Source organism: Artemia sp. Qi Xiang Cuo, chromosome 14, assembly GCF_049724085.1.
Source record: "Artemia sp. Qi Xiang Cuo chromosome 14, ASM4972408v1, whole genome shotgun sequence".
Classification (NCBI taxonomy): Eukaryota; Metazoa; Arthropoda; class Branchiopoda; order Anostraca; family Artemiidae; genus Artemia; species Artemia sp. Qi Xiang Cuo.
Window position 1 is genome coordinate 21,910,166 of NC_142807.1, and position 14,063 is coordinate 21,924,228.

Below are 14,063 nucleotides of genomic sequence, written 5' to 3' on the forward strand. Positions count from 1 at the left end.
TTTGTCCCCCTTTTTTGCTTTTCTGGAGCTGATTCTAAAACTTCAGTATATGGAAGGTTCAATTTTAAAATGAATCAAGTCCACCATAGGAGCTTTTAATGCGTAGGCTCCCATAGCTAAGTAACCATAGTTGAAATGATTAATTTTGGTCACACTTTTGCAATACCAGTTTGCAATGTGGAGTAGGATAAACTGAACTATAAGTCGAAACTAATCTAAGCAGATTGGGTTCACTATTGCTCTGAAAGGAAACCTTATATCTTGCAACTACCGCAGAACTGCCGTTAACGCCTGAATGAAATTTCATGCATACCTTTCACCAAAATAGTTGTTTTTTGGGGGTTTAGGTAGGGGGTTGAGGTTGGAAGGGCTTAAAAAACTGTACAGTTTGTTACCAGTTATAATAAAATAAACCTACGCAAACAGGAAGGCATTGCCCATATTAATAAGCCCAGCATCAATGACAGTAAACCCATGACAGTAACAAATGACAAATGCACCAACGACAACAATATTTACAATAATGACAGTCAAAGTCAATTTCATGAATAATGGGCAGATTTGGTACACTTCGCAGTTCATAATTTCAGAGCACACATATTTAGTACAATTTTTGACATAGCAGGCAATCTATTTGGCTAATAGGCCAAAATGCTATACAATAAACATTAATCCATTATCAAACAGTTCGTGGTAACGAACTGTAAGTAAGGAGCGACCCGGCTGAATGGTAACCAAAACTCTAGAAAACGGAATTTTGATACCAATAGATACATCAAAAGAATCAGATTTTAATGCTGATTTTAAATATATAAGTTTCATCAAGTTTAGTCTTACCCATCAGAAGTTACACACCTGAGAAAATTTGGCTGATTTTCAAAAAAGGGGGAAAGACCCTCTAAAGGTTATAGAACCTTAATGATAATCATACCATCATATTCAGCGTATCAGAGAACCCTGCTGCAGAGGTTTCAAGCTCCTATCTACAAAAATATGGACTTATGCATTTTTTGCCAGAAGAAAGATCACGGATGCGTGTTTATTTGTTTTTTGTTTTTTTTTCCCAGGGGTGATCGTATCGACCCAGTGGTCCGAGAATATCGTGGGAGGGCTCATTCGAACGGAAATTAAAATTTCTAGTGCCCTTTTTAATTGACCAAAAAATGGAGGGCAACTAGGCCCCCTCCCACGCTCTTTTTTTCCCCCAGTCACCCGATCAAAATTTTGAGATAGCCATTTTGTTCAACATGGTCGAAAATATGAAAATATGTCTTTTAGGATGACTTCATCCCCCGAAGTCCCCAGGGGGAGGGCTGAAAGTTATGAACTTCACCCAATGTTAACATAAAGTATTGGTTATTGGGAAGTATACAGACGTTTTCAGGGGGAATTTTTTCTGGTACTGGGGGGAGGGGGGGTTCGGGGGTTATGTGGGAGGGTCTTTCCATGAAGGAAGTTTTCATGGGGGAAAGGACATTGCTATGAAGGGGCGCCGGATTTCCCAGCATTATTTAAAAAAAAAAGATTAGAAATTGTATAAAAAAAACAAGTTTACTGAAATTAAAGAGCAACATCAAAACTTAAAACGACAGAAAATATTACGTATATGATTGGGTTCACCCCCTAGTCGATACCTCACTCTTTAAGCCAAAGATTTTTTAGTACTTTCATAAGAGCTATGTATTCTAATTAACGGCATTTGTGATTAAGGGGTAATTTTTAAAGAATTGGAACAAAATTCGAACTTTAGCTTAAAGAGCTAGGTATTGACTAGAGGGCGAACCCCTTAATATACGTATTAAAAATATATGAATATAGAAGTTCGTTACGTAAGTTAATTCGTAAGTTACGTATATTTATTGCTAATAAAAACGTTCGTAAATAAAATTAAACAACTTTCGAGAAAGCCATTTGACCAAATAAAATTGAAATGAATATAAAATTTGTTTTTTAATTATTCATTTACAGTGAGCAAAAATGAAAACCTGAATTAATTCAAAAACGTTCAAAAAACAAAAAAAAAACAAGTTTTTTTTAACTGAAAGTAAGGAACGACGTTAAAACTTAAAACGAACAGAAATTATTCCGTATATGAAAGGGGCAGTCCTCTCCTCAACGCCTCGATCTTTACGCTAAAGTTTAACTTTCTCACAACTCTATTTTTTTTTAACAATAAAAAACTTTAGTGTAAAGAGCGAGGCGTTGAGGAGGGGACAGTCCCTTTCATATACGGAATAATTTCTCTTAGTTTTAAGTTTTAACGTCGTTCCTTACTTTCATTTAAAAAAACTTGTTTTTTTTTATTTAATTATATAAAAAACTTAGGGTGTTTTGTATATTAGCAGCATAATATGGTAAGAAACTTTGGTTGCCATAACACAAAAGGCGTTATTAGATAAGCTTGTCTAAGCGAGATTCGTAATCTACATCCTGAAGCTCATGCAGTAGCATTAATTTTAAAAAGTGTGTGAGAAGGGAGCAAAATCTAGCGAGGAGGAAAATTGTCGGTTTTTTAATTTTTTTTTCCATGAAAAACTAAAAAAGGCATTATTTAACGAAATAGCACCAAGAAAGGGTATTTTCTAAATTTTAGGGGCTCAGGGCTCCTGTACCACCCCCCCCCCCCTGAATCGACACTGCTAGGCTCATTACTTCAGGCTGCTTAGTTCAAATCTTTTTTCCCGCTATCCGGCTCTCAAGATTCTTTTTTTTTCTTTTCAAAATACTAAATGTCTCCTTTTTTTACTCATAGTAGTATCAAAAATCGACGATTTGGGACTTTATGTGTTTTTACAGTCCATTAAATGCCTAAAGAAACATCACTTGTGCAAGACCCGCTTGTTAGTAATGGTCCAATATCTGAAATGGAATTTTTCACTCTACTCTAAAATTTATTTGCTCTTCCCCCTCTCTCTTTAACCCTATAAAGCTCTGCCTCTCTATCTCCCCCCCCTCCGTCTCTTTCTTCCCCCTTCTCTTTTTATGTTGGTTTGATGCTCTTTGATTTTACCAGTCTATACATCAAATAAGTGTAGTATCTTCCCGTCAATATGAATCCAAGGAAATGAAATCCTCTTCCGTCCTAGGTTCCAGAAACAATAACGGGAAACAACTTTGAAGTGTTAGTATCTGGCAAAGATCCAACTAATTCCGTTCATTTTCAACACAGGCAACAACTGGCCTTCTCGCCAAAGTTTTTATCTATTGTTGTCCAAATGAATAGAGCAGCATACATGAATGGACAAAGAGGTAAGTATTGTAGGCAAGATTCATGGCGTAATAGCGATGGTCTGCCACTTATCTTGGCAATCGGCTTTTTGATTGTACAGAATGATTGTGTTTCCATTTAACATATATTATATTTAAGCGCTTGTAAGGTTGTGTAATTGTGCATCATAAGATATATATGAAAATAAAGGGTAAATTGTCCAACAGCAGAAGCATAGTCTAAGCAAGTTCTTTTCTTGACAAGCTTAATTAGAGGGGGGGTTGTTTCCTAAGATGTTGACATTAATTTTGGCTTAACATCATACTTCAAAAAAAATATTAATTTATGGAGCTAAAGAAGAGCTATTTCTGATAGTATTTCCATATTTTATGTTATCTTATTCTTAGGTTTGTTTGTTGTGACCTTGAGACTTATTAAGTGATTTCATTCCTTCCTTTACTACTTTTAGTTTAAATTGATATGACCTCTTTCATGAAATTTATCATTGGGCGAGAAAGAAAAATTCGTAAAAAAAGAAAAAAAAAGCATTTTATAAGCAGATTATACAACATTCTACATAAAAAAAGAAAAGGGAAGGAATATGCTCTGTGTCAGGCATGCACTTAGGATTTTTATTTTGGAGGGGCTCTAAATTTATTCAGCACAATAAATGTGAATCATATTAGAAATGTACGAATTTGTCGATAAATATCATACCAACTTAGATTTGGCTATTGGGCCTGCTTGGCTAGGGTTGCCAACTGGACACATTTTGCTTCAAAAGGAAACACTCAAATGTGCCTGGAGACAATGACATAAAAGGCAAAAAAGTGATACATTGTAGAAATTTGGGACGTTTCAGAAAAAAGGAACACGTTTTGTAAATTTATGACATAAAACGAAATATTTCCCAACTGGATGTGTATTTTGGTTAAAAAATGACACTTTTTACTAAAGCAGTGCTTTTTCTCGGTATTTTTTTTTCTATTATTGTTTGAGCATCCAGGTTTTGCCAGAGATTTCGTAAGCAAAGCATTTTTTCCAAAATAAGGGACTTACATGTTTATATGACTTTCGTGCTTTCACACTTATTCATTTTGTAAGAATGTTTTAAATGGATTTTTTTTTCGTTTTTATTATATTTGATGTGAACTGGCCGCTTTGAAAGAGCTCTACAGAGCGTGAAAAAAATGTCAATTTTTTTATATTTCAAGATGGACACATTTTAGCTAAAAATACCACATTTTTGGATGCTCAGGTGACACATTCACGGACCAAAAAGTTGGCAACCCTGTGCTTGGCTCTTGGGCTTCCAAACCGTCTGTTGCCTTAAAAACGAACAGGAGAGCATACATGAATAGGCAATACGTAGGAATTTTTAGTAAAGATTTGTGGGACAACAGTGATGATCTGCCAATTGTCTTGGCAGGATTGTTTTTCATCTATAAACTCATTTTAGGGCCTTAATTACTGTTAAACAATAATACGCTGTAAAAACTCCCATTACTTACTTACCATAATTACCACCGTAATCTATTTTTAGACTTCACTCATTGGAGTATAATGGGGAGAGAATTTGCATTTCTATCTGGAATAAGGTTATTGTTTCCTCTTTTCCTGCACTGGAAACAATTTCTGAAAAAAAAATGCGGGATTAGTATTTTTTGTTATTATTATCTGGTAGGTTTATACTTTGATTTTTATTTTAGCTTAGGTAAGGTTTACTTGTTTTCGGAACAGAAATTTCAAAGCGGGAACTCATTTAGTACGCACTCGAATATGACTGAATAGGGCGAGGGGTAACAACTGGGCATTTTGAGGGACACCTGGAGGCATAAGGCACGGAGGCACGCCGGAGGCATATTCCAAAGGGCGCAATATGTAAATATATACAGCTTGCCTATTATTCGGTATCTGTCGAATATTTTAGCACCTTCAAAAGCGATCTTTTAAAACTTGGAAAAAATCATTTACGGGTTTATTTGGCAAGGAAAATAACCCCCAAGACTGAAAACAACTGATATGTACCTAAAGAAGAAGAACGGAGGACTGCAAGTTGTTGATATCCATGCAAAAACTAGGTAACCCTACGATGGCACTGATGGTGTCACTTTTTCCTATTACACATGCAGCGTTGCCACCAGCTCAAAAATAAAATTCCAATTTTTCTTTAAAAAAAATCCAGAAATTTCAAAAAAAGTCCCGGAAGACGGTTTTTAAGTTATACAACATAGGGCTGCGCGGTAATGACGTAAAAAGCAAGGTGCGAAATTCAAAGTACCGTGAAACGTGGTTTCTAGTTGTAACTAACAACTGATTGTAAATATTCCTAGTATTATTTCGACGTGAAAACGTTCTAGTGGATTAGCAGGATCTACGACAAATATTTTTGGCCAAAACAATTCGCCAAAGTTCCGAAGAAACGTGTCTACGCATCCACGTTTCATTGTTATTTGAATTTCCCGCCCAAGAATTGACGTCACGCTTCGCAGCCCTATTCAATATGGCTTGGACAGCGGTAAAAGTTGCCATTTATAACGTCTTCACACGTCCCTTTCCCTTTTATCATACCTGCTTTTCTGTTTAGTGGCTGTGCCAAGCCGCAGCCTTGGATATCGGATTATTAATTGTACTAAAAAAAAAAAAAAAAAAATATGCTGCTTTGACATGAAATAATCCGGAATAAAAAAAGATCCCTTTTTCCCGAATGTACTTAGAATCCAACTTTCTTGGTATTAAACCCAGGCCTTTGGGTATTTGAAGAGAAACCTGTAAAGCAACAGTTACAAAAACTGTTACTACCGAGCTATTAGTAAATAGCTCAAAGTAAAGCAACCAACTAAAATAAATAATTATTTTCTCATGTATGTATTGGTACATTTCAGTAATCATCTTAGTAATCAGAGCTCAAATGAAAACCCTAAGAAACTGAACAAATGAGGTTCAGTAAATCAAACTAGGCTCGGTTAGCACAAGTATAAACACTAAGAGTAGAGTTGCTCGTCTGGATTCTATGAGGCCCCCGTACAAACAGGTTTTTCTAGTAGTTACAGGTCATCACACTCTTTGCCAAGAGGAACGTGTATAACTTTATTGGCGATTATGATTTGAATAAAAGGAATGTTTTTCACTAAAATTCATATTAGTAAGAGAATTGGATTCAAAGAGAATAGTTTTTTATTTGAGAAGACATTAGTGGAGAAAAAATGAGTAGTGCATTTACACTATTGGAGATTAATGATGGAACTGACAGCAGCAGCAGCAATGATATACGAGTACCTAATGTAGCTGTGGAAATAACTGCTGGCTGTAGACTATGTCTTGAATGGGACACTATGTATGCTAGATACGTGATATCATTAAGCAAATTTAAGCAGGAGGAACAGCTGTGTTTTGCTGGAAAAGTTAATATTCTCCATATAAATAAACTTCGATCAGCATTATATGTTATATAGAAATATATCGATGATAAAAAACTTAATCATTGAATATTATTATTGTAATTTTTTTAAATAAAAATTTGTATCAAAAAATGGTATTTTTTCTTTTTTTTTTTCTATATTTTTAAATAGTATATTTTTTGTACAAAAAGTTTATATTTTGATTATTTATGGGGGTTTTTTAGTGTTATGAATATAAAAATTTGATATATCTGATTAATATAGAATAATGATGAATCTAATTATTATTGACCAACGTTTGATTCTAGATGACGATATTCTAGAGCTGTATATTCACATGAAAGTTTTTTCTTGTTAGAGAATCGTCAAGGTAGTGGCAAGTAAGTACCCAGTATTAGAATTTTTCACTTAGCGTAGTCGTTTTGGTCACTAGTCATTTCCTATAATGATTTTTATTCTTATCGCGAAGCAGCACAGCGTTATTTTGGATATGCTTTTTAATCGTAAGTTTTTAGAACTTCTTGACTTTTTTTTTTTCGTAAGAAAGATTTGTATAAAGTAGTTTTTACTCCTCTCTCTCTCTCTCTCTCGGACACTTTTTTTTTTTTTAAATCTCAGTTTAATTTTTGCAGTGAGAGAGTCAACACATGACAAAATTTTCCATACATGTCCACTATGTATGTACACACAGGGCAGTTGGTCATCATGTGAGAATTGCACAATGATTGAGGAGTATGATGAAAAGTGTAGATTATGCAACCCATGTAAATTGCATAGAGGATATGCTGTACAAATTAAAGGTTGTAATTCCTGTCTTGAAGAGGTGTGTGACTCTCATCCTAGAGGCTACCTATGCTCCAATTGTCATTATGATAAATGCAAGCAGTGGGAGAGTACATATCCCAGTATGATTGGAAAGAATCCTAACCGGGATTTTAGTTTATTGCTACGAGATTGGTATCGTCGTGGTTTTAGATTTTTCTGGGCGGAGGAACCAGGTCAACGATTCAACTGTTGGAACAAAAAAAGAATATGGTTTCTATGTCATCGCTGTGAAGACAATAGGTGTTATGATTAGCAGCCCACTAATTTATATTTGGCAGTGATGGAATGTGATTCGACATTTGAGGACACTGTTCGTGAAATTGCTTCAAATACGCAAATTGAAACACGTGAATTCTATAGAATGACTGAGAATAGTATCATTGACTATACAAAGAGATATGACAAGAGTGAAGTCACACTCTACTGTAGAAAATGTGACCCTGACATTGCAGTACATCAGGATCAGTACACTGTGAATTCAAATAATCTACCCGCACTAGTTGTTGTCGACACATACCTAGTAGTGGATGAAATCTAAAGAGTAGAAAAGTCGTTTTATCATGTATATAATTTTTTTTTTTATTAATAAACAATTTCACATAAATCTTTAGAAAATTTTATTATTAGGGAACTGAAATCAAAATTAAATACAATTGTAAGTATTTTCTCCACTAGAAAGTCGTTCAATCGAGGTAAGTCAACGTAGATGTTGAGAAACTGTTTGTAGGTGTAGCCACGACATCTGAACATTAAAAAGAGTAGTGCATGAAAGCCACATGTCTTAGTCGTTAAATCCTGTACTCTTTGTTGATTTTGAATAATGGTTTCCCCACTGCTTTCAATAAAATTGCTGATGTATGGAATGTAGAATTTATACGATAGACCAAGAGGATCAAAAAATTCAATATTCCTCGCTGTTTTGAAAGATGCATAGCCAATGGCCAGTCTTCAAAGTCGATGGACTGCTATTAACAATGATTAGGGTAGTGTTATCACTTGGAATTTTTTCAATGAAGTCCGAGGGTATGCAATAGGACTTGTATTGGGACATGTATGGGTCCATACTAAATACATTGATTATTTGATTTGTGTTCATGGTGCAAGGTCTAGTAGAACACTGCCGTCAGGTGTGATTTCCTAATAGGTTTCAAATTGACTCAGTGATATTAGTGTGATACACTCAGCCAGAGCATCGGCAAATGTACACTCTAAACGTACATTCTCTGTTCGTACTATGGTTATATCCTGTGTGCCTGAAAGGTCCAAAACAATAACCCCATGATTTTTTGAAAACATTGATTCAGTTATTCCATTTTCAAATCGTTGAGAGTTATGATCTAGGGATTGCATGGTCAATTCATAGAGAGTTCGATAGGATTTCTCGTCAAAAGATAAAGTGTACAGTGAAATTCCATTAACTGTGCACACAAGGCTAGAAAGACCTAAAAAATTGAAATCATGGGGGCATTCATTCTAGAATCCAACGGCGCTGCCACTCTTCACACAGGCCAAAGCCAATTTTGATGGGATTTCTCCATTGATAAAAGATGAATCGCTATAGCTACGAGAGCCAGCGGCAATGTGACGTTGATTGGTGATTGTATGGGGGACAAGAAGTTTAATGTTGTTGCCGTTGGTTCTTAGCTTTTTCACTGCCAATGCAACAGAGCTCATAACTTGTTGTTTTCGGACATGGAGAATTGCCGATGTGATAATAACATGTGCATCGGGTGCTGCAGGAAGTGTTTTTCTCAGAATGAAATTCGATGGGGCCATCTGTAACTTTATGTCAATCTTGACATTGGGAGGTAGCCATTGGGATATATTGAATATCTCATGATTTAATTTTCCAACTAGATGATACTCCTGGGTCACTGCTGTAGTCAACTCACCGTCAGTATCAACACTTGTTCGATATTCATAGCCCGATGATTGTCCTCTCATCTCCTTGTACACCTTCGGTGTCATCATCATAAATTGTATGTAGCTTGCATAGTTGGATAAATTATTGCTGGTGCTCACCAATGTCCGATTAATAAATACATTAATTTGTTTGAATAGGTTATGCAGACTACAGTTTTCATAGGATAGACCATCGCCGGCATTTGGAGTTGTACTATTTGACTTTTTCTTCACTACAACATTTAAATCAATAAATGTTGACTACAAATCAATGAAATAGTTTTCATTGGAAAATATTTGAAAGTGTATATTTTCTGAGAGGGGTTGTTGAGGATGAAATTGTTCATAGTAGCCATACTTGACACTGACATCAACATTTTCAGCATTGAATAGATTCAATGAGAAACTGATTGATGGATATGATTCCTTGTGAGGGAGATAAGTCATCTTAAGAGAAGAAATCCTTCTTTGATCTAACAATCTTCTTCTTTTTCTTCTTCTGCTGCTTATTGGTCTTTGTCGTTTTATTTCTCAAAGTCCTTGTTGATGTCCTTTGCTTCCTGCCTGGGCGGAGACTGATGAGTGAATGACGCGAACGCATCCTTTTCAATCACTCTCCATTTTGTCGAGATTTTAATTGTTCGCCAACAGCTCTTGCTGAAGATCTAATATTTTCCTTAACACTCTCCTTGAAATTCTTGCCCGACCCCCAGTCCTGTAGTGTGGAGGCTGCAAAATTTGATGCAGCAGGTACAAGATATTTTCTGGCAAGGGGTAGTGCAGAACGAAATAGCTTAGCAAACCAGCTACCAAGACCATAGCCAGACATTGTAGTACGCCCCTTGTAATAGTCCAATCCATTGCCTATTTGACGTGGACTCAAAGCACCGAGATAACAATCGATATCGGGACAGACAAATGGAATTCTTCTATTGTTCATTTTTTAGGTGATTGTACCGTCGTTGACAATGGGTCGAAAATGACATGTAATCACTGCTCGGCCTTTTGTTATTGCTAGAGGATCACCCAATTCACTTCTTAGTGTTAACTGACAGAGGTACAAATACGAAGTGTTTACAGGAACATACTGAAGATGCTTTATATTATAGTGATGAACAAGTTCATGAGTTGTTTTTCGTTCAAGAACACGTAGGAGGGGGACATTTGAATTACCGACTATCGACGTTTACACAAAGGATGCATAGAGAAATATGCAAGAGTCCGAGGCAAAACCAGGTGGATAATAACCAAAAATAACTTGATACATCCCGTAAACGGCACCAGCATTTTTCCCATGGATCATATTCTGTTTAAAGCCAAGAACATCTCTCAAATTGTCATTGAGAATAATTGTTTCAGTGTCAACAGGTGAGCTAATGTAAATCATATCATGTTCCAATGAATAATTAAAATGGAATGTACCATTCCGACGATATGAGATTTTTCTATTGATTGTACGACACAAATCCCTCATATTATCATATTAAATATATTTCAATTCGACATGTGGATAGTCACTAGATTTAAGTGCTTCAACCCAGTCATAGTCGGCATAGCCCAACCCATTCATAGTCCAATAGAATGGTATCACTTTTATATCATACACGCGATCCTTTCTCAGGATGTCGTAGGTATTTTTGAGGATACAGTAAACAAGGGTCACTTTATATGCACCTTCAAATTTGACGGTGGGTGAGAGTTCTGTCCAAAAATCACTTGTCGTATACAAGTAAGTGGATAGAGGATCAGAAACGTTGGAACTGAAAGCTTCAAAGAAAATATAGAGGATTGTCAATATATCCAACACAAATCCAAGAATAGAAATCCGAGTTTTATCCTATAAACCGAACAAGTAACTGTTTTTTACCCCTGCGGGTACGGGTCGGTAATATCTTTTCAATTTGATAGAGTTCACTAGCATGTTTAACTTTTTGCAGTTCATAGTCATAAAAGCCTCCGAGAATCTCTTCATCTTTGGTATCACGCAGGCGATAAGTTATGGGTTTAGTGTCTAGGATTTTTGCCACTTTAAAAAGTTCAGTGGACCACAAGTAATTCCCCTTTTTCAAAAACATTAGTTGTTCTATTAATTCGAACAGTATCACCAACCTTGAATTTATTTTTCTTCTTCTACTCGGATTCTGATTCATTGTACTATTGTTTAATAAAGGTGACAATTTTGTCATGATAAGACTGATGTAATTCTATTGGTGACTAGTTGGACAAAGATAGAGGAGGTCGGTGATAATAAATCAACATGATTTTATCTAGATCATGAATAAAAGCTGGTGTATTTTTCAATGTACAATATGTTGAAATTAAAAGTCGAATAGTTCTTATCAATCTTTCAGCCAATGCAGCCTTTATAGGACTGTGACTATGATAAAGCAGTGTACTATATTTTTCTAGTATTTTTGCAACATGAGGATTAACAAATTCACTACCGCGATCCGTTTGAATTTTTTTATATGAATCCTGTTCGAGAATAATTTCAAAGGCCTGATCAACTTCAACAACTCTCTTTGATCGCAATTGAATTGCAAATGCATAGCGACTAAAAACACTGATTGCAAGTAGAATGTACTTGTACGGTATATTGTGACGTCTTTGAAGCTCATCTAGAGTCAGGATATCTGCTTGCATTATATGCAATGGGTAAAAGGCTTTAGTTTTTCGATATTGATTGGCATGAAGTCTATGATTTCTATGCAGAGTGTAACTTGGTTCATTTTGTAGATAGTCTTGTACACTGTTAGTGCGAACACCCGTGACTTTGGAGAGAGTTGTGGGGGACCTTAAACTCCCCGCCTCGCCAATATTTTCATAAACATCTTTCAGAACGTCAGCCATTTCGAACGTAAACATGTTGTGTAATGTCCGCTACCCTTGTGTATACTGACTGCTGCTGGTGGCGGAGACGTTGACTTGATACGTCTTCGCTTTTGTCTAGCTATCAGTGGTGTGCTAGTATTTTCCAAAATTGATTTAAAATCTTCTTCTGCTTCAAGTTCATCTTTTAATGATGATGATGATGCACGTTCATTTAATTTTTTTTAGAATTTGTCTATTGCCAATAAGACTTTTGGGGAAGTTTAATGTATTTAGAAAGTTGTATAGACGAGTGTCAAATGATAATAGTACTTTACGATTTGTAAACATGTCATACATTAAATCAAGTAGATTATAGCTCTTGCCCTGAATTATAATCCTTTCCCCATTGCTCTCAACTTGAATTTGATCACTTTCCAAGAGATAGATTAGGAGTCGTTTTATTTGTTCACGATATGATTTGGGGCTTATATTTAAAATTTTAAATAAAATTTAATCCAATTCCTCCTTCTTTAATTGTGTTCCAACAGCAGAAGACTCTTGAGAAGATAATTCTTGTTTGGGATCAGCAGCAGCAGCAGCAGTGGGCTTTGATAGATGGTGGTTTTCCACTCGACGAAGTGCATCTTGAAGTAAAATCAGTTTTTTATCATTATCAATAGTTTCACTGTCAACGAATTTATTCAGATTGTTGTCAAAGTGTTCCACAGGTGAGAGACCGAGTTCTATTGGAGTCAATTTATAGGGTTTTTCCATTATCACTAGAGAAAACTGTTTACAAGTCCTGCAATTATTGACAGTAAAAGTGTGAAAAAGCTACTGCCCGCCTGAAGAAGTCGTTTCTTTTTAAAATTCGTTCCTTTCTTTTTAGAGGCCAATATGCGTACAATGGAACGATGTTGCTTTGCCTGTTGCTTAACTACTTCTGTTAGTTGAACATTAACCTCGGGGAAATTTAAACAAAGTTCAGATGTTAGATTAATGAAATCACTGTCAAGGCCATGTTTGAGTATGGCTTTCCTAAGCTGAGGTTTTGAAGTGCTTAGAACTGAAAACAAGTGTCTATTTTCATGTAGTTTCTTCAGTGTCATGATAGCGACTAATAGGTCTTTTTAGTGTTCACCGGGAGATATACTGTAATTTCATTGTCGAAAATATCTGTGACTACACGCAGATCCTCGGGTGTATTTTGATTAAGATCCAGCAGGATATAACCGTGGGGTTTATTAGTTGCCTGATTGTAAGCTGAGAGTAGAAATTTAGGGGCACCTGGATAGATTTGTTTATTGAGGATTATTAGCGAGCTAGAATCACGCACAACTCAGTAGATGAGATAGTATGTGCAGTTCAAAGCAAGTGGTCGCAGACATTTGGTCTGATGACAGAGATTGTGTAGAACCAGAGTATTGGAAATTCGTTCATGATAAAAGCGAACAGTGAATGATTGCAGAATTTGCTGGGCCCATTGTTCAACAGATTCAGCCCGATCGTCAATGATCAGCCAAGAGTTTGGTTCAATAATGTTGAAAACGTCACGTCCCTGTATGAACTGTATCTGCATCGATCCCATGGCAGCTATTGTTTTTATTTTATTGTACGACTCCTGCCAAATACTATAGCAATAGTAGATTTTTTTCGGCTTTTCCACAAACATTTTATCACAATTTTCAATTATTTTAGTTAAGAGTGTTGTTTTGCCCGACATTGAGGGACCACACAGAAACGATCTAAATGGTGTTTTAAATTGATACATGTTCCTTTCAGAAGTTCACCTGGAAAACTAACTGTAGACCCTAATTGTCTAATGACTAAATAATTTTTTTTTTTCCCTACTACTCTGTTCTTCAAGAAGACAAAGACAAAGAATCATATTTTTTTCTTTTATTATATGCACATAA

The 14,063-nt window shown here is 35.7% G+C and overlaps 1 protein-coding gene across 1 annotated transcript in view; it reads left to right on the forward strand.

The window, feature by feature from the left end:
- The window catches only part of LOC148944264 (CD109 antigen-like), a 340,357-nt gene that overhangs the window by 16,902 nt on the left and 309,392 nt on the right, over nucleotides 1-14,063 (forward strand). The window contains exon 3 of the mRNA XM_089099715.1: nucleotides 3,087-3,249. Coding sequence (XP_088955841.1) covers nucleotides 3,087-3,249 — 163 coding nt within the window. The remainder of the gene's footprint in view (nucleotides 1-3,086; nucleotides 3,250-14,063) is intronic.